This window comes from Anas platyrhynchos, chromosome 3 (genome assembly GCF_047663525.1).
Source record: "Anas platyrhynchos isolate ZD024472 breed Pekin duck chromosome 3, IASCAAS_PekinDuck_T2T, whole genome shotgun sequence".
Classification (NCBI taxonomy): Eukaryota; Metazoa; Chordata; class Aves; order Anseriformes; family Anatidae; genus Anas; species Anas platyrhynchos.
This window is the reverse complement of record NC_092589.1, coordinates 82,197,213-82,218,983: the sequence shown is the minus strand read 5'-3', so window position 1 is coordinate 82,218,983 and position 21,771 is coordinate 82,197,213. Positions and strand designations below refer to the sequence as shown.

The 21,771-nt window shown below is 47.3% G+C and overlaps 1 protein-coding gene across 2 annotated transcripts in view; it reads right to left on the bottom strand.

Annotated features, from left to right (window-relative positions):
- The window catches only part of BACH2 (BTB domain and CNC homolog 2), a 146,632-nt gene that overhangs the window by 67,527 nt on the left and 57,334 nt on the right, over positions 1-21,771 (bottom strand). Inside the window, exon 3 of one of the 2 annotated variants that reach the window (XM_072036186.1) lies at positions 16,842-16,993. Coding sequence is in view for 1 of the 2 variants with exons in the window: in XM_038175951.2 (XP_038031879.1) it covers positions 7,765-7,776 (12 nt within the window). In the remaining variant the exon portion in view is untranslated. Of the gene's footprint in view, positions 1-7,764; positions 10,651-16,841; positions 16,994-21,771 lie in introns of those variants that run through there. The other variant, XM_038175951.2, reaches the window with a different exon arrangement.

Genomic DNA, 21,771 nt, shown 5'->3' with positions numbered 1-21,771 from the left:
TCTGTTTGCTTAAGTGTATTTGCCCTTCCAACTGGAGGCTGGGACGTCTCCAGCAGTGCCCAGGGTTGCTGGAGAGCTCAGCAGCAACACAGGGCCACTGAGATGCATGTGCTCTCGTATTTAACAACGCAGTCTGTAGGAAAGAAATGTCTTCCAGTGACCACTGTTGGGCTGGAAAATCCTTCAGCATGAGATAGGATGGTGGAAAGAACAGCTGAATGAATCATGAGGGAGCAGAAAAGCTGCGGAACGCCCCCACACTTTTCCATCTGAGATGAGTAAAGGTCAGCCACATCCAGGTGATGCTACTGGAAGCCCCAGTCAGACAGAGAATCAGTCAAGTAGGAATCAACCAGCTCCTGTCCACGAATCGAGCAAAGTCCCACAGCACAACACAGAAAGGACAAGTCACCGCATTTACCGCAGGAATAACAAAGAAAGGTGAGGCTGGCAGCCTTCTTCTGAGCAGAGGAATGATCCAGAACAGTCACTGGGAGGAAAGGTCAGGAAAAACACAGACAGATTTCTTAGCCATAACATGACAAAATCGTAGTTTCCCACTGGTCTCACAAAACCTTCCTGTGCCCTCAGGGGGTAAACACTGCCAGCTTCTGGGGAGGAAGCTGCCTGGTAGCCTATGGGTATGGAGGCAGGACACACACCGGCATCAGCCAAAATGAGCAGCAAAGGAGCAACGGGCACCTACCCTATGTCAAATGGCAGCCTCGAATGCTTGTGCAACGATGAAGCATCAGAAAAAGCCAAGTGTGAGATGCACAGAAAGATGCTCTCACATCCGAGGCCATCTGTCCGTGTTTGCTCGTTCGTGTTGTTTCCCAACCTGACCTACTGTTCCAAATCGCAGATTTCCGAAGGCTGAACGTAGTACCAGGAACAACGATCAGCGCCAGCTACTCGGTATCACTGAGGAATTATTTCCAGGAGTCTAATGGCGTGATCACAGAAGCTGGAAAAGCAAAATCCCAGGGAGGGGGAAGCCTGGATTTGGCTGTGAAAGCTGCGTGCAGGCCACTGACAGCAGCACGTGCTGGAAAGCCCCATCTCCAGCGTGAAAGCCCACTCAGATACAGAGGCAACAAGCAGCAGGACAAATATTTGACAGCGAAAACGATGTTCGCTTCTTCCAAAAGCAGATGAGGAGTTTGGCTGCTCGTAACAAAGACCATTTCTGTTTTCAAGTACAAGTGGTGTGTTTCAGCCATCTTTTCCCTGCTCTCCAGACTGGCCTCAGAGCAAACATGACCATAAAGCCCAGGAGATCCCTAAAATCTATTTCTGTACCAAATAAACAGCTAATGTTCTCCCATGAACTGAAAAGCTCTTCCACTGTTCCCAAAGAATTAGTCTCCCCTCCCCATACAAAGATAAATTTCCTCTCCAAGGTAATTTTACAAATCCTAAGTCGGTCTCGTAATGGCAACCCCGTTAATTTTATATCCCCGGAGACCTTTACCATCTCTCCCTGTTGAGGTTTTCCACAAAGCACCCACATCATTTTTCAGACTTTCGAGCCCTTGATTTCCTTTCAGATAGGCGTGCCTTCGTCGGACTGGCTGGTTTCGTTGCGTGCTGTAACCGGTGGTCAGCAAAGAGCCCAGCTGCGAGGGTTTCGGGGTGGATTTCCCCAGCTCTGCCAAGGCAGCCACCTTCCACGTGTCCTCCCCCACCACAACGCTCCCTCTGCCTTTGAGATGGCGAAAAGGAAAACTAGGAAACGCAACAGATGGCCTGACATCCTCTTCCTCCGAAAACCATCACGGCTGCAGCTAGATTAGGCAATATTTCAACTATTTCCGCGTGTGCCAATAGCGTTATTCATGACTAGGGAAGATTAGGAGAATGCTTCTGAAACTCCCCCATAGGCACGCTGTTTGCAACAGCCTATTCCCGTTGAAAGATCTCTTCTTTTCCCTACTCCGAATCCAATGAGAAAGCTCTTCTTTGCCAGATTTAAAGCTGACAGGTGGTACATGCATAATTAAAGCTGACCTAACATGGAATGCTCTCATTCCTGGCATATTATCAGACACTTAAGCAAAGCAATTATCAGTAGGCAATCTTTTCTGTCAACAGAGATGGGGTGAAACATTTCTTCAGTCATGAAGAGACTGTAACGATGATACATATGTATTTGCAAATACTTACAGCACGGTAACACAGGCGAACATCTCTGGTACCTCGGAGAAACGTCTTCACCCCTTACAGTGGGCTGCAGGCACCTCCCCTCGCATGGCCAGGCTCCCCTGCACTACTTCCAGGGGCTCACAGCACCCACCACACACCTTGCTGCCCCCATTTTCAGCAGCCTGACCTCCTCCCCCAGTGCCCCTGCAGTCCCTACAAGCCCTCCTCACCTAGTCTTATTGCCCCTTGGTCCTTCTACCTGATTGAGCTGGTACTCGGTTGGTCTGTGCCCCAGGAAACCTTGATTTTAAAATGAAAAAATAGAAGCAAGCAAAACCCCACAGACCTTTCCCTCCCTCATTCAAAAGCAAGCAAACCCCTAAACCCCTCACTCCTCCACCGAAACTCAACAACCAAAGCCCCCACCGACCACTCCCTCACACCCTCTCTCCTTCTCCCCCTGCAGCAGGTCAGGCGTTGGGCTCTACCATGCTCTGTTTTTCTCCTCTTAGGACCGTGAACACCCCTGGGGAGGAGTTGTGTCCGTCACACCCCACAGCAGCCCGTGCCCGTGGCCAACAACCTCGGCTACTCTTGCATGGCGTCCCGTGACGGGGACGCTGTCCCCTGGGAGCGCCGAGGTAGGTGGCAAGCACAAGCCGAGATCAGTCGGGAGTTTTACGTGGAAACAGCCCAAAAAGCTCTGCTAGAACTAGGAATATCTTCCCCGCTTTTTGGTTGCACAAGCAGATGGCACTGCCTCCCAAAATAGTAATGTCACCCATGCATTGAAGAAGGCAGAAACTTTTTAACCTAAACTCTTAAAATGTTTCCTTCAAACAGTGTTTTGCAATGAATCCAGAAAGTGTTCTGTGCTTTTTTTTATTATTATTTTATTTTTTTATTTTTTTTTTTGGCTAAAAAGGGATTTTTATAGGAGTTTTTTTTTTGGGGAAGAAAAACATAGAGAGGAAAAAAATAATTAGGAAAAGGGAAGCCTGAAAGAGTGAGTGGTTTTCTTAATTTTGGGGAAATTATGATTGTGAGAAGTATTATAAACCGCAATTACACACACACACACGAGACTGCACTTTACCTTACGAAAGAGCTGCTCTTAGGGTATAAAATTGCTTTAATATTGCAGACAAGTGTTTTAAAAAATGGCTTATGATAATGGATTTTCAAAGCAGGAGTAAAGCTGCTTTTCCTCGAGAATAGGGCTTTAGAGAAGGGAAAAAACTTCACAATGCCAGTGGCGTGCATTTTGCTGCATTTCACAAGATCTCTCATTATTTAAATTCCTATGTATTTATGTCATACGTGGATAAATGACCTTATTGTTCAGAACATGTCTTTATATGAACATCTCTGCTGTTAGAAGTAGTGTTATTTTGCGTTCCCCCCCACCCCCCAAGTCAGAACAAAAGTCTCTTTTACTGCAGTTTTGGGAACTTCATGCAAATGGCAGTTTTTACACATCAATCGTCAGTTTAATAACACTAATGATAAGAGGGGAATTAACGGTAATGGGCTGGCTTTTTGGCACGCAAATCAGAGTTTGCAGAGGAGTCTCTGCTATGCCAAACTTTACAGTCTTGTGTTATCAAGTGTTAGCAACGAGCATTAAGACTAAACTATTGACTTCTTACCAAGCTGGGGTTACTGAACCACAACTTCCTAGCACAAAGATTGATTATTTAGAAATCCATTGTGCAAGATAGGAGGAGATAGCGATAGCCTTCTGGGACAGCAGGGAGCCATTTACAGAGCAAAATAAATTTGCCAGGGGATACAGATCTGTCTGAACATGCTCAATATCTCCCTCTGTTAGAGCAACACTGGCTAGCTGCTTTCTCGAGTTTTCCCCAAGGTGCAGAGGTTGGGCTTGCTTTCTTCCACCCCATCCTTGCAACAGCAGTGTCTGAAGTCCAGTCCTGCACCCGCTGCTCACGAGCGACCCCAGAGACTTCAGAGGTGCTTGTTGGAGTTAAGATACCACAGCAGAAGTGAGCAATGGCAATTTTTTAAAAAAATACACATGGACCAATGCAGAAAGAAGCAGCCTGCCTGGCTACAAGCACTATGGATGGGTGCTTCACCAGGCGCAGAATATCCCATGGCAATGATGGTCTGGGGACACAGGCATGACAAATTACACCTCTTCGATCTGAATACTTTCTGTCCAGACAGACAGACAGACGTAGTGCTGCACCCTACGCCACCCCAGCCCAGTTCTAATGCGGGCAGTACTCACTCCAGGCACGAATTACACTTTGCTTCCTCCCACTCATCTTTTGCTATGATCAGGGCCCACCAAGGAATTGCTCTGCAGCTGAATCCCATCCCACATAGGACACCTTCTTTTCCATGGATGCCTCACTGCTTTTTCACACTGCTCATACATTCAATGCCATGGTTTCTAGATATAGGCTGCAAAGACTGAATCCCATACCCTAAGGAAGATGGGCCACTTCCATGGATGCTAATGCAGGTTACTGGAATACAGATGGTGGACTTGCTCCTTAGGCTGTTTATACATCAAAAGGTTAAATAATGCCAGGACAGACAAACTGTGGAATCTCTGGTTGTTTTTTCTTTTTTTTTTTTCTTTCCCAATCATGAATTCTCATTTGGACCAGGTTATAAACTACTCTACAGCCATTTCTGTACCACTCAAAGAAAGGACACAATTAAACTGAACACCTATTACTTTTTCCCAAGGTTCCTGTGTGAACTGCAGCCTTCCCAGGGGATGTACACTTCAGTTTGACCATATTTCTTGGTCAACACATCTTGGAACAATATTTACAGGTGAGAAAGCCTACACTGTTGCCTGCAAGTTGCGCTGGACTGCTTGTCCTTCATCCTGCCATCTGCAGGGTTTGCTGCAAATCAGAAGCTCTCTGCTCCTAAGAGTTTTGGAGAGGAGAAAGGAAGCATGCTCCATTATCATGCACATTCAGTGGTAGTTTTCATGAATAGCTAAGTGGAAAAGGAAGCTTTCAAGCAGTACAAAGTCTGCTGCACTTTACAAGAAGCCCCGAGGCAGGCAGGGATTATTTTGTGCTGCAGGAATGAAATGTAGCCTCTTTAGATAGAAGCTGTTTTATCATTGAGTCCCCAAAAGAAGTGGCATTTTTAGAGACCATGGGAGCTGCACTGTCTCATCCATGATAAAACTACAGAATGACAGGAACTTTTAGGTAATGTCTGCGTCTAAGGTCAGCAGATAAGGAGCAGGTAAGCCTGATCTCCGGGCTACTGCCCTTGCGAGGTCACTGCAAAATAAAAAAGTGAGCAATAACAATTCCACCCAACATCTGGGGGAAGCAAGGTAGTGTTCACGGTGGGTTTCACGTGGGAAAGGGTGCGTGACGAACAAAACAGAGTGAGGAACACACGTGTATGACCACCAGCGCATGGGCGCGCAGGCCGACATGGATGATGTCTCTGGATTGCTGCTGTCACCGTGACGTTGTGTTCCTAGCTGTTGGCATCACTGACCTTGCTGTGTGTCCGAGTGCCTCTAAATGAGACCATAAAGCTTGCATCCTGTGAGCTGTTGCTGCCCACCACGATCCAGCTGGAGCTGCAGAGCCCCTGGCACTGCTAGTGAGGATGGGAACAACCTTCCTCCCTCCACAAACCGTGCCAAAGTTACCTCATAACCAAACTGCAGCTCAGAAAGCAAGTCCTCTGCCAAATGAAGAAATGCAGGGAGATCACTGCCTGAGCTAGGAATACATGACTAGCTTTTTCCCAGGTCTGGAAGAGTCCCAATTCCTGCCCCAACAGCAGGAGCCGCATGTGCTGACTCCTTGCTGCAGGCTGGCATCTGCTCCGAACAACAGCTAGACAAATACTATTGCTTCATCAATACATTTGTAATTCAACCACAAAATTTAAAAAGCAGCTGAAGAGCTTTGCATGGTAAACATCAGAAAAACACTGCCTTCCAACCCTGCAGCCAGTTGTTCTGTAATATCTCCTGCTTTGTGCTGACAACCTTTTTTCCCTCCAATCATTCAGACACAATGCCTTCAGGTCTGTCTAAGTAATGTAATTTACTGGAGTGGAATTCCCTCGGTACCTTCTGCAGCACTCAGTGACAGTATCATTTATACTCTACACTGTCATGCCATGACACTGACACATTGGCTTTCATCCCTCATTCAGCGCGGAGCGTGCAATTTCACCTTCCATTGTGCCCTTTCACAGACTGCGCGCACAAATTTACTCCATTCATTCCTAATTACAAACCTCTGCTGAAGCGCTCTCATTAGATTTGTATTCCTCGCTCCAAACGTCAATCTTTTTTTTTTTTTTTTTTTGAAAATCCCACTTTTTCCGGAGGATCCATCCATTAGCAGCAACCTCCCCGGCATTCCTTCAACCAAGCGCATTAAAAGTGAAACCGGCGTTGCGGAGATGCACTTAAAAAGCGCCATTATGGTAAATCTCCCTCGCCAGCATGTTTTGTTTTTTTTTTTTTGTCTTGTTACCCAAGTGGTTGCCCGTGCCTGCATGTCGTGGGGTGAAGCAGAGCCGGGGTGGCTGCTTCGAGGCAGCCTTTGTGCGCTGGGAGAGCGGGGCACGCCGTGCCACAGCCCTACAAAGGGCTTGCGACGGCGGCAGGGGAGGCTGAGGGCAGGCTGGCTGCTGTGGGAAAGTTAAGAGCAAAACAAGCTCGGGGGTTCCCGAGTAGGAGGAGGACACTCTGCCGTGCAAGCCAACAGGTTGCGAGAGCTCCCCGGCTGGAGATCTCCACCAGCCACCAACCCTACCCCGTGCCCACAGGGAGAGCACGAACGTGCAGCTGGGCTGGACGCGGTCAGAAAGGGCGCGCTCCGTCTCCTTCGCAGAAAGGTAAACACCTTCAAACATCTCAGCGCCATACAAGGGAAAAAATCACCAGCCCCGCGGCGCCTGCTGATGGTTGCACGAGGCGTCCCGGGTGCCACCGCTAAAAATAGGCCTCGTGCCTCCCCGAGGCGAGCCCTGCCTGCCTCATCCCGCTGGAAAGTGCCGAAGCGGCGAAGGAGCGGAGCACGAGCGCCGTGGCTGCATGACACACACTCTCCTGGCCTTATCTTCGCAAGCGATCACAGCTGAGCTCATCGCAGCAGCGTCTGTCTGTGTGTGTATGTGTGTGTAGGGGGGTGGGGGGGGGAAGGAACCACCCCTACATCTGTGTCAAAAAGGGAAAATTCCACAGAAAAAATGACAACAAACGCTTACGCCACTCGCCGGCAGCTGGTCACCTACGGGATTGAGATGTGCAGATAATGGTACCAGATGTAACGTGATTCCCTGCAGAAAGCACCACCACGGAAACTCATTATTTCTCAAGTTTTTCCCCACTCCCCCCTCTCCCCCCCCGAATTAAAGATTTAAAACCTTGATTACCGCGTGAGCTCTCGTGCCTTTTGTGCTTGGCATCAAGGCAGGAGCCGGTCCGGCGGGCGGGCGCACGCCGCCGCGAGAGGAGCGAGGCGCATTTCAGCGAGCAGGCAGCAGCCGCGCCACACGCACGGCGCTCTCCTGCTCTGCTCAGGAGAGGGGGGAGGCTCGCGGTAAGGTAATTCAGAGGGATTTCGTATTGCATAATAAAAGACTCACCAGCGACAGCATCAATATTCCATGGAACAAGCGCGTGTGCCTCTAAGTGCCTCCAGCGCACCACATCCTCTGTGCAAGGCGGCGTTACTCAGAGCGAAAACCTATTGTCTTATTTAGCCCAGTTCTCAAGTCAAACAGGAACACTTCTGCCACGCCGTGAAGCCCGAAAAACCTGGAACCGTCATGAAGCACCACGAAAGCTGCGATGCTCGGGCTGACACACAACTGAAAACGAGTTTTGAGCCTCCCTCCGTTACCTTCGGTTCCGTAGCTCTTGAGTAGATGCTCTCTCTACTCGTCCATTACACGAATTACATCAAACCGAGAAGCCCGAGATGCACAGGCACACTCATTCTCTGGAAATGCCACAACTGCTTAACGAGTGAGGCAGGGACAGCACCCAACCTTACACCGCCAAGTTATGAATTTCCCTGCAGATGCTGACAACGTCTCCCTTTAATGTTTCTCTTGGCCACAAGCTGACATATCAATTAATGTGGTCATAACAGATTTAGTAGCTCAATATATTTCAACTAATTTAGCGAATTCCTAACCGGTGCAACTACCTGGAAAAGCCACTGAGACAGCAGATTTCAGTACCATCACCCTAAAACCAAACCAAAAGGATTTTACGTGTCAAAAGCTAACACTGAGAATTTGTTTCTTGGTGCTCAGCAGATTTGTACAGATTTCCTTTTTATTTTCTATTTTTTTCCCAGAAGATGAAGTTCTGGATCAGCAGTTCAAGTTACGCCAGAGAAGTGTTGGAGGGCTGATTTTAAAGATCTTTCAGTCCTCTCTAAAGCTGTTTTTTTCCAGATCACAGCACAATTCCGCTTCCAAAATTCTTTCATCACCACCTCTTACTTATGCACTAAGCCCAACTCCTCTTTTTTTTTTTTTTTTTTAAATAAAAAAACAAGAAGCTGATGAATTAACACAGCTAGACAACACTGCAAATAAACTCCCTCTCTCATTCCAACAGACACATTTACAAGTATTCAAGCACAGGACTCACCAGACAGAGATGAAGCTGCATGCAAGCCAGTCATCAGAGCTAACAGAACGATTATGCTTGCTCTACAAGTTCTGAAGCATTTGAATCTTATTTTTAGTTGTACACAAAGGGCAATAAATGGAAAATCTTATTGTAACCACTGCTTCTTCTTGGCCACCCACACTTCCAACACCTACAGCAAAAGTATATAAAAGCAAAAAACCCAGAACTCACGGCTCATCTGAACAAGGGATGCAAACTAGCTAATTGCTGTTACTTTTTTTCCAATTTGTATGTAGAGTGTCATGATATCTGTTAACCATCACCGGCAGATATTCACACACAGCGTGTTATCTCCTACGTCAGGGATCCTATGGGATTTTCATGCTTGTAATTAATTGCTTTTTCTCAGTGATCCGATGGAGTTCCTCTCGAAGTTAGCTAACCACTAATCAATTTTCAAATGAGGAAATAGAGAAGATGCCTCTCTCGAACTCTCAGTTTCTCCCCGCACCCCAGCCCCAAATTAATGATGCACAAGGAGTTAATGCTTCGCTTACCTGTGAGAAATTATGCTCAATACTCTACCCAGAAACCGGCAATTAAAAAAAAAAATCCCTTTACACTCATAATAGTAGAAGAACTTCAAACAAATTGCTGTCAAGGATGATTTCATTATGTTTAAATCCACTTTACTTCAAGTTGCTTTGCATATTACTTTTTAATTTTATCCATGAAACTCCTGTATCCACTGCAATGCTGGTTTACCCTCCTCTCCTATGCCTGACTCCTTCCATTTACCCGGCTCCGCAAGGCGACACAAGTATGAACCTAATTATCGTCTGAAAACCTGCAGAAAGCCAACCCAATTAGCTGAGTAAAAAAGAAATAAAGAGAAAAGGTCTGTCTTAAGACCAGACTAAATACGAGCATTGGTGAGGCCACGTCTGGAGATGGGGCGAGCTGACAGTCTGCTGTCATTAATTACCTCGCTGCCCCTGGAAATGCACGGCGATGTGGCCGGGAAAGCCACGCTGCCACACTCGCGCTTCGGAGCTCTTTGCAAATGACAACAGGAAACCCGTCCCATGAGCTCGCAATACGCATTTAACCTCGTATTTTAAGGCAACGTGTCAGCTGCAGGGAAACGCACCTTCACCTGCCCTTCACCTGCTCACCGATGGCCAGCTAGGGATGTCTTCCAGCCCACCATCCTCCAGCGGCCGGCACCGAGCCACGCAGGCAGCCGGCGGCTCTGGGCGCCTGGCACTTTACGCGGCGCTGCCGAAATCAGGTGAATGCCCTTCTGGCGACGACGCGGGGCGCAGGAACGCGAGATGGGCGCCGTAGAAGCGCAGGTATCTAAGTATTATGAAAATAAATGGGTCATACACCACTGAGCTAACAACCACACCACCCCCAAGCCGGGCGCGTAATGACTGTGCAGAGCTCTGCCAGAGGGAAAGGAGAGATTTAAACAGCAGTGAAAACAAAACTGATGCGGTGAGATGGATTTTACTTTTCACCGGTTTGGGTTAGAGAGAAAGTTGAGCTCACCGTCACCCTCTCGCAGTGTTTTATATTAAAAAAGCTCGGCGGCGGCAGGTGAGGTGTCCTGCGGGAGGCAGGAGAGCAGGCAGGGTGCTGCCGCCCGCCCCCGGGGCCGCGGGTCGTGTCCCCTGCGGCAGGAGGAAGTGCCGGGCCAGCGGGCTGTGACTCAGTGCCTCGGGCTGACACACACACACACAAACCTCCAGACGTACACACAAAAGTACACGCACACGCAGCCTGTCACCTGCGGCGGCACAAAGCCGGCCCCACCGCGCCGCAACGCCGAGTCAACAGGCGGAGGGCACCGCACGCCCACACGGCGCATCCACCTCCGGAGCCACCAACCAGCAAGTGATCGAGGGCCAAACACCAAAATAATTCATCTTCTGACGGCATATGGAGATATTTATATATATATATAGAAAATTAACTGATGTATTAGCAGCAAATGCTTATCAAAAGCAGCCTCTGGTCGGCCAGGTGGGACGTCCAGCCTGCCTCAGGTCCAGTGATGCTGGCAGTGCCAAGGAGCATCTGGCTGCACCAAGGGACAGCCGCAGTGATGGCAGCAGTCACCAGCTTTACACATTCTCAAAGGCAGGCAGCGGGAGAATCTGGTTAATTAATCAGATTAATTAGTTGAGAAGTTTTCTCCTGGATGGCAGCACTGGGTGAGTGATGAATGGATGGAGAGCAGGCTCACAGAAAAGGAGGACCTGGGGGTGTTGGAGGATGAAAAACTGAACATGAGCCGTCAGTGTGCACCTGCAACCTGGAAAACCAACTGTACCTTGGGCTGAATCAAAAGCAGGTGGCCAGCAGGGTGAGGGAGGCGATTCTCCCCCTCTCCTCTGCATTCGTGTGACCCCCCTGGAGCACTGCGTTCAGCTCTGGGGCCCCCAGCACAAGAAGGACATGGGCTGTTGGAGTGAGTCCAGAGGAGGGCTACAAGTATGTCCAGAGGGCTGGAGCACCTCTCCTATGAAGAGAGGCTGAGGGAGTTGGGGTTTTTCAGCCAGGAGAAGAGAAGGTTCTGGGGAGACCTCACAGGGGCCCTCCAGTACCTAATGGGGGCCTACAGGAAAGCTGGGGAGGGACTCTTTGTCAGGGGGTGTCAGGATAGGACAAGGGATGATGGTTTTAAGCTAAAAGAGGTTAGATATAGATTAGATATTAGGAAGAAATTCTTCACTGAGGGTGGTGAGGCCCTGGCACAGGCTGCCCAGAGGAGCTGTGGATGCCCCATCCCTGGGGGTGCTCAAGGCCAGGCTGGATGGGGCTTTGGGCGACCAGGTCTGGTGGGAGGTGTCCCTGCCCATGGCAGGGGAGTTGGAATTAGGTATCTTTGAGGTCCCTTCCAACCCACACTACTCTGTGTGCTTCTGTGGAAATGCTTTTTGTTGGTTGTGAGCGCAAAGCCCGAGGTTGTTGCTGGGGAGGCTGTGGAGGCCCCTGTGGTGGGATGTGCCCAGTGCCTGCACCAGTGACGGTGCTGGCAGCACCCAGCCCTGCCTCAGGGCTGGCAGGCACAGCCCACCACCCACCACCTGCCATGCCAGCACCATCAAACAGGTAAGAAAGCTCCTTCTCTGCCATAAAAATGGCATTTCTTGCTGACTGGTGTCAACCCTTGGACTTCATAACCAGCCCTCAGAAAGCCCACAGGCAGATTCCAATCTCCAACAAGAAAACAGACTATAAAAATCACAGTGCTCATGTAGTAACATCACTGCTGCCACCAGTGTGGCACAGAAAGCATCCTGGTGCGACAGTGACACATGCCAACATGAAAATCCTCAAGACATCGGCAGCAGAGCTCAGCACAAAGAGGAGCTGCCCATCCGTACAGATGAACCCGTGGACGTGTGGCGGCCCCTGACAGGACAAAGGCCCCATTTCCAAAATAATCTTGGATGTGGTGTGGGAACACCAGCAGTGCCCAGGTTCAGCACTGAGTGAGTGTCTCTCATCCCCATCTCCATTACGCTCCAAGTCAGATGTAGGCACTCCCAAAAAAGTGACCACGAAAGCCCAAGCTCTGTGCTACCACACAAAAACACAAACACCAGCGGAGAGGGGACCTTTATTTTATAAAGGACATTTTGTGGCCGATATGACCACATCTCACACCAAAGTCCGGTGGTGACTGCTCAGTAAGATAAGAAAACCTCTGTCCTCGGCCACAGCCATTCTGCCTGGGAACAGCTGGGTGGGATTTGGTAACCAGAGTTACGACTGTTTGGTGAGTAGGCTTTCACAAGTATATGACATCATCTTCAGAAATTTGATTTCCTTTTTATTTCAATAAAGTTACCTGACCTTTTAGCGCAGATTTTAAAAAAGATAACATATTTTCCCAGTCCCTGGTGGTAGGCGGATGACACCAAAATCTGCATCTTCAAACTTCACATTATTTACATCTGCCTACAGATGGTCGCAGGACAAATTTCAAGAAATCTTTTTTAAAAAAATTGAAATATTCTGAAGAGCTCATACCTAGCAACTGTGAATTTCACGTAGAGTTTTTCTGAGTTTGAGTTTAGGGTTTGTGATTTTTTTTTGAACAAAGCACTTAAAGGCCCTCACTGAATTCTCAGCACGGCGTAAGTAGTCCCAATTAGGACAATTTATTACGCTCAGAATGCCATTGATTGGTATGTTATTTTTGCCGCTTGTAAAGGAAAAGAAAGCTGGGTAAAACAAAGCGAGAAGTGCGAGGGTAGCGTTGAAATCGCTGTGAGCAGCTCTGCACATCTGCAGGAAGGCATCGCGAGTGCCCGAGCATCCGAGCAGGGCCCTGCACGTGCGGTGCCGCTGGTGATCGCTCACGACCACGACCCAGGAGCCGTGTCTCAGCCAAGAGCACAGCTTCTCCTTAATTCCTGCACTCCCTCATTATGCGTACGGTCTAACCTCGCCGTGATTAACTCCCAGGGGACCAAGAGAAATGTGTTTTTTTTTTTCTTATCTTCGCACATGTACTGTAACGGTGTTTAGCAATCTGCTCTGTCAGAACAAGGGAGAAGACTTCTGCTTCAAATTAAAACATCAAGAGATATTATTTTTACAGAGATCACATCAAACAGAATCCTACTAGCATTATAAAAATGGAATAATCAATGGAAGAAGGGAAAGGTGTACGTGCTTACTAAATACACTGCACCCTGGGAAAAGCAAGAACAATATGACTGTTACAGCTAGGTCAAGCTCTCTCCAACAGGGCTAATTAACAAGGGAAAATTCAGTGTTTTTTTTTTTTCTGTTGGAATTGCTGTAACAAGGTAATTGCTACAAGCAGCATTTGTTATCAAAAAGCCAGACGGAGGGCTTGTGAATAACACTGAGAAACCAAGGGAGCACCTGACGGCTTGCCCTGCGCCCAGCTCCCCCAGCACAGGTCTGCTCGTGCAACCACTGCAATCCCAGCCGATGACCTACAAGGTGACACCTGCACCTCCAGGAGTCAGAGCACATGGCATGTTCCAAAGGTTTGGTGTATCTCGAGCGCAGACACAATAAAAATAAATAAGGAAGGCACAAAGCTTATGACAGCTTCTAAATCCTTCTGCTTTTCAACTTGATTTGGTCCTCGGCCATGGCTTTACTCTTGGAAACGGAGATTTCCGATTATTCACGGCACGAGAAACAGCAGGACAAAACTTCCTATGCACTTCTACCAGCTTGCTTTGGCTGTGGACAGGGAATGGGTGTTTTTCTCCATTTATGACCATCCAGTTTCTGTCTGCTTCTTCACATCTGCTAAGAAGGATGCCATTTTTTTGGTTAGTTCCTCTGAAAGGGTTTTTATTAGTGAATTTGCAAGATGCCTCATTACAGGCTTTTCAGAAACCATGAGAAAAGCCTGCGAAAATGTGAATAAGGCTTCCAAGTCCCATGACAATGCTGCTAAGTAGGGCTAATGAACAAAGGGTTGTTTCTGCCTGCCTAGCTGCTACAACTCATATTTTTAAGTTTCCTTCCCTTAAGACAGGCACTAGAAACACGTTTCAAGTGAGATCCAAAATTCTCACACAGTCAGACGATGCCTGCTATTGGGGGTTTGTCTAATAGCTGCACCATTTATTGACAAGCCCATAATGAAATGGCAAGACTCTCCCTTTTCCAGCAAACAAAATCAACACAACACCTTCTAAGGTCTCTTTGACAGCAAATTCCCTTTCTCCACTGCCTACAGTTTCATTGTTATTTCTGCTGATAACACCAGAAAATGTTGTCTATTCTCTTTAAAAATCAACTTCCCATAAGCATTAAAAAATCCAGCACTCCTTTTGCAATAGAGTTTCGTTTTAGTTTTGAGTGCTGCTTGTAGTGTCACAAAAGCAAACAAAGTACCTCGCATGAGGTAGACTTCTAACATAAATTCTTTGCTTCTAAAATACAACTTTTTTTGAGAAGCAATATTACAAATTAGTTCCTAAGATTAAGAATGGTGTCAGCAAGCACTCAAGCAAAACTGGCCAGAATGAGTGGTTGACTTCACTCTCCTGCCCCGATTAGTCATTAAGCTGCAGAGCATGAATTTATTACTGCGGTGAAAAAACAAGGGCAGGATGCCAGCCTTGCTGACCAGCATGTCAGTGCTTATTTCAGGAGAAAAATGAAAAGAAGAAAACATTCCTTCTTTTACTTCCAGTTGCAATCCCCCGTATCCTCCCCCATCTTCCAGTGTTTTTAAAGAAATTCCCACTTCTGCCTTTTGCCGCTCGGTAGCTGCGGCTTGGAAACATCCAGACCCCACAGGCAGCGTGACAAGATTTAAGATCTGCGCGGTCACTGGATGGCAGATGTCCTTATAGAGGCTGGGGTGAGTCCTGCGCCTCGCACCAGCGTGACCGCTCATTCCCCGGATTCCCCTGTGGTTTTTCTGGTGGCGTTATCCGACCAGCTGCCGGCTGTCACCTCTGCCCGGGCAGGCGGGAGTGCAGAGCTCGGGCGACGCAGGATTCAGATGCATTGAGATTAAGGAGCATCGCTGCTGCTGAAAGGCAGGGTGGTGTGAGCTGAGCAGCCCCGGCTCTGAAGCTGGGCGATGGGTTTTGTGTCCGATTTCTCCTCCCTTCCATGTTTTCTCTTCTGTTTAGAGTCCTGGATTGGCAACCGCTAGCCAGCACAGCACTGCGAACCACAATTCTGAATCATCTCTGGTTCAGATGATGTTTTGCCAAGCTGCTCTATGCCACCAGCCAGAAAACAAAAAACTCCCAGCCACAATGGGATTTGCTTTTTATTTATATATAAATATATAAAATTGAAGTTGTACTTCAGCCTTTTTCCCAGCTCAGTGGCTCTGGGGTGTCCCATCCTCTGGATTGCACAGCCCACCACATCCATGCCATCCTCACAATGCTCCAGAGGCTCCTTCCATCCCATGGATCCCTCTCCAGGACTGCTTAAAAAAGGGTGAAGCCAATTGCTCCCCTCTAGAGCAGCCCACTGACCCCTTCCCAGAAGGACACTACATGCAGCCTCAGAAGAAGATTTAACCACGCTGAGGGTAAATGTGTGCATGGCACCACAGCCACTCCTCATCCTGGGAGGAAACATCCACGCACATAACACACGCCAGGAAATACCCACACAGGGCAGGTTGGACGGGGTCTTCAGCCCCCTTTTGTCCCTAGTAAATCCGTGCACAGCTTCCTCCACCCCACCACAGCCTGTGCAGCCAAGCACAGTTCTTCCTGCATCAGTCACGTTTTCTGTCTGCATTCAGAAGCAGGTACAAACATGCCATGTCCATGCCCTGCCCCTCCTGAGCGATGAGCATGCAGGGAGGCAGTGGGATTTCACCAACAATTGCTAACAAAGCTGCAGGTTCCCGAACAACACTCCTGGATGGGATGACCACCCGGTGAGGGCAGCATTTTTGATGTCTGTTGCTGCTGTGTGTCAGCCCTGGCTTTTGGCGGGGCAGCCAGCTCTGTGCCCCACACAAGCAGTTCGCTGCAAGGAGCTGGAGTTGGCAGTGCAGACACTACTGATGTGTACAGAGCCTTTCAGGGCAGCAGTCTGAAAGGAGACACAGCACAGAGCCAGGGCTCCTCCAAAGGAACCGTTCTGGAAACCCCAGCAAAGGAGGATGATACGGATTTTATGATGGGAAAGACACAGGGATGCCTACAGTCCCACTGATGGCATCCAAACTCACACGGAGCACGTGTGCCTTCAGCCCAACGCAGCAAAGCAAATGCACACAAACGTATCCAGTTGTGGAGAAAACCTACACGTAATTAGGGGGATGGGGTGAAGAGAAGCTATTTTAAGTACTTTTTGCTAAGGCTTACTATGGCAGCAGAACACTTAGAAAAGCCTTCAAAATGACAATCACCATGTAAGTTAAAAAAGCAAGGAACTACTTCAATAACAATTTATTCACCAGCTAATGTTTGCTGTTGAATTACAGCTTTTACAGTATTTTTCTGAAGTATGATGTTTACTGCCTCCACCTTGCCTCCCAAAACTCTTTTTTTTCTTCTTTAAATAGAAAGGAATTTGAGTCATGACTTACATGTAACTTTTCTAGGTTCGGCGCTGGCTAAAATGTTCTCACGATGCAGGGAACAGGATCAATGGAGAAATTAAGAGGCTACAGCAATCCATTAAGAAGTGGCCCTCCAAAGCTTTGCAGGGCAATGTTCTGGAAACTCAGTCGGTATCAACCTAAAATAAAATAAAGGCAGCCATTAAAAAATTAGAGCATTGACTCCTCAGAAAACTCCTCTGGTTTTTCCTTCCAGTTCTAAACACAGTTAGCGAGGGGGCATTTTTTTTAACACAGAAGGTCTTTATGTCAAAGATGACAATTACATTACGCCCATAACGTACCTCTTACCTTTAGGCTGCAGATGCCTTATAACAGAGACTTTGTTTTTCTTGCGTTGGTGTAGCACCAAGCCAAATGAGCCCCCCGAGAATTATAAAATAGATACTTCTGAGATTAATCTAGCAGATTGTACCGTAGATATGCGCATGCTTGTGCACACTTACTACCAAAGCTCTGCACATCACACAGCATGGAGTTCCAACAAAACGAGCAAGATGATCTAACAAACTTCAGACTAATACTGGCTTTTGTCAAAGCTTTGGTTTTATCAAGGAATTTAAGTCATTAACATCACAATTGTCTCGGTTTCTACTTTATAGTGGGTATCTTCAGAAAAGAAATGCCACCGGTGCAGTTTGGCACCCCCAGGTTAACGCAACATGTGCCGTGTTCCTCCAGCCACTCTGTGGGAACGCTACTGCAAGGCAGCATGAAAACAACCGGAGAGGGAGAACAAGGTTCACGTTCCTGCAGGCAATTCAGCGTGCTGCTGCCGATGCACAAGGGCTCAGACCCCGGGGAGGAGGCCCTTGTGTTTGGGGAGGCCCGCAGGGAGCAGTGTTGGGGCTGGAAGAGGTGCAAGCACCTATCGCCCAAGCCTCAGCATCGGCGCCCAGCCCAAATCCCACGCACCGCCCGATCCCAAACGCCCCAGAAAAGGCTTCCCTCATTTACCAAGGAAGCGGTCATGCTCTGAAGTGGTCAGGGAGGAGGCTGGGAAGGAAATACTTGTGGAAGGAGAAGTAATTGGTTTTAAGTTTCAGGGATTTTCAAGCTGAAGTTGCACCAGCGACGGTGCCCAGCGCTTTGCTGCTTTCTTGGAAAAAAATGCTGGAATGCTCGAATAGTATTTATTTGACTGAAGGTGCTGACTGGGAGTGAAAAGGAAGACAATTTGCTTTTGAACAGAAGGGGACAGTAGCAGAACAAGCAGTGGCATGTATGCATCTTCCCAAGATCACCCTAAGGGCTGTATCTGCAGAATTACCACCAACTCCAGCTAGATAAAAGGGGGAGGAGGTGAGGAGAAAACAAATAAAAAGAATCATGGCTTAGACTTTTTATTAAACTACTACCATTTTTTTTCTGCAATTTGCAAAATGAACCTTTCAGTAAAGACTTCTAGTTTCTTGAGGAATATTTACTGACTCCACAATCAAATCAAAAAATAACACAAACTGCAAAATTATAGGGTTTGTTTTTTTTTTCTAAGTATACAGTTCTTGATAAAAAACTTCAATACTTTCTGAATGCTGATGTGACAGCATTCTACTCCAAGCCTTGTAGAGGACTGGATCTCTTAGGAAAAGCAGGTTATTTCTTCTGGATGGCACCCCTCTAGGTGATTTACAGCAGATGCTCAAAATTGTGCTACATTTAAGCATCACCTGTAAGGGCACTTGAAAAGAATCATAAGGCTACTCTACGAAAACAACGCTTGCATCTCTTCTGTTTATATATAACTGGGCATAACATTCATTGACAGACTGTAAGAGGACAAAATATTTACTGTCACAAATATACATTATCTAAATTGCCTATAAAACTAAAAATATAAACTGCAAATCTGTTCAGTCATAAATCACTCCTAGAACAAAAATAACTGCTGTTTACTCAATAGCCAAAGGAATAAAACCAGGCAAGTGTCTGCTTTTTCAAGGACAAGTTATTTTCTGAGCTAAAATTGCGCTTGCTGCGGTGTATTAGAAGAGCAGGAGAATAAAGAGAAGTGGGGAAGAGGGAAACAAAATAAAAGGAGGGGAGGAGGAAGATTCAGTGTCACGCTTTTCTGAGAAGGTGTGATTGATGTCCACTGCTGTACGAAAGCATGAGGCTGCATCCCAAACATTTCATTCCCCTCTGCAAATGTCTCGCTCCGTATCTCTCCCCATGCTCCCCAGATATCCTTGCCCTGCACAGGATGATCCAGACAGCATCAGGTTTTACACATGATCTAAAACATGAAAGCAGGAATCTCTCGGCCGAGGGGTCAGCTTAGGGTAGAATGAAACCTAAGCCCCTGCCTACGCTCGACATGAAGGCTGCTTCATGCTTTCCATTTCATAAAAGCATTTCCTTTCTGAAACAAGCCAATTACTAAAAGCATAAAAAGAATACATGAAAACCGAGCTTATATGGAATGAAAAGCCAGCAGTGCATCCAACGAAGGGAGGTTTCAGCATTTTCAGTTGCTGGCTGGCCAGGCACGCAGCACAGGAAGAGCTGATGCTGCTCGGGGACAAAGATGCACTCTACACTCAAACCAGACTTTTTTTTTTATTTTTTTATAACAATCTCTTGCATATTTTTGAACATTGTCACCTTTTTTCCCCCTTGCTTTTTTGAGGGCCTGGGGACTCAAGTTAGCACCGAAGAATGCAAACGTAAAGCAAGATGCACCAGACAACCACGGCTGGCAGAAGGATGCAGGAGGCTGAAGGACTCTTTACTGCAAGAAAACACTGTCCAGCCTGGATTTGTCTTATACAGGGGGTGTGTTTCAAAGAGAGGTTGTTGTTAATGTAAAATAACAAGAGCTTTGATGCTTAGGAGGAAGAAAACTGATAAGTTCTTTGGTTTGCAATAAGCAAACCAAGAAAGATAATTTGAGAAGAATGAGATGAATGTACCTGGGTTATTTACTCTGGTTAGCAGGAAAGTTTTTTCAAACCCAGAAAATAGTGCAATCACTCTCATGAAAGCCAGCGGAGTTGGGCAGACAACGAGGGAGGGGAGCACCAAACACACAGCTGGGTTAGCGTACACACGCACGCTCACAACACAGGATAAAATTAGGGCTAAGCGAAGTGAACCCACGTGACAAGATGTGCTGGTGTGCTTCTTACAGGCAGGAGAAAAAAGTATTTAAGGAAGGCTGCACACCAGAGAACAGGAAGAAGAAAGCACAAATGTGTAAACAGAACCCGTGTTTTCTAAAGTTATGCCGCACTTGATGGGGTGCAATGTTTGCTACACAAAAGCTTGTGGAAATCAGTTCCAGTAACGTCAAGCAAGGAGCCTGGTCTGTTACACACAATGCTACGAGAGATTAGCAAACATGCTTTCTTCACATTTTGTGTGTTTTCAAGTGAAGCTGAAGGATGTTTCTTTCTGGTTGAGACAGCTTCATTGTAACGTTTGTAGTTTGCAACTGCTTGAAGGATTGCCTGAGGCCAAGAAGGCACTCGCAGGCCTCCTGACATCGAGCGCAGGATCTCCCCTGTAATCTGTAAATTAAACCCACGATGATCTTAATACCTATGTCAGGGAACACACACAACCTGCTTCACCTATCAGTGCATTTGATTTCCTCCTGACGGCCCAGGTGGTTCTTCCAGAGAGAAGCAGCACGCTCATCCATCGCTTCACATGCACAACGTGGACCAAAGTGGTGGGAGCGGGCAGGCACCTACCGAGCGTGCTGTCCCCATACCTGGGCTGCCTATGTCACCAGTCAGTGGAGACAGGATCGAGTTGTTTGTTCAGACAACGGCAAAACTGCAGAAGTCAGGCTGGCAAGAAACCACGACCGAACTCGTCAGAAGACGCAGCACGACAATTGCTGCTGACTGGATGAAGGTGAAGGCAGCTTCTGCTACCCCACACGGTAAGGAATCCCTCCACACTCTGCAGGCTGGTTTTCCCCAGCTGCACTTAGCAGTACCAACTGGGCTTAAATGGAAAACCCTCAGAGGGCCTGGGGGATGTGTGTGGGGGGGAAATTTTCCACCCCCTCCTGTCTTCTGGTTGCTGTTATCTCTGTGACACATCAGCCAGGCTGCGCTAGGAGAGGTGGGAGACGGTGGTTCACGGGTGGCAAAGCACGAACTTTTAAGCCTTTTTATGTAAAATCTGTCTGACTTTATCGCTGGAATATACTTGACTTAAAATAAAGCCACGATTGAAAACATGTCACCTGGGGAGTATGACCCAGCTAGATGTAAAAGGAAGTTAATATATTCTGTGAGGCCTCCCGCAAACAATAAACACGTTACCAAATGGCACAAGCTGATTATTTATGCCTCACACAGCAAAGTACTAAAAAACCGAACAAACATAAAGTAAACCAACACATAATGAAAGTCAGCTTTTGATCAAATCTGATGAAAATGTGGGTATCTGGCATATTTCTCCTTAAAGAGTTTGGTTAACAAACACGCAAACTGGATGATAAAATGGGAGAGTTCAGCAATGAGGATAAAATTGCTGTCACAAAGCTGGGATCTCTGAAAATGATACTGGATGTGCCAGTGCTGAGTCTCTCGGGTAAGGATGCTTCCTGTGGCAGCAGTAAATGACGCAGTTCACTGGATTTATGCCCCAAAGCACGTGAACCACAAGAATTTATGCCTGCCCTGCTGAAAGGATGCTCCCGCTCCGTGCTCTGAACAATTTTCACAGTCAGACTTTTACTGCTAATTTCTTTTTAAAAATGCAAAATGAGAAAACAGTTAACATGCAGAATGAAAGAACGGGCCACAGTCAACCACAAAAACTCCCCATAAGGTTCACCATGTGGGAAACAGATAAGTAAACGCTGTGAAAGATGAACAATATTTAAGTATTAACACAAATGTTTTTTTTGGGAAGGTTTATCTGGCATCTCCACCGGTTT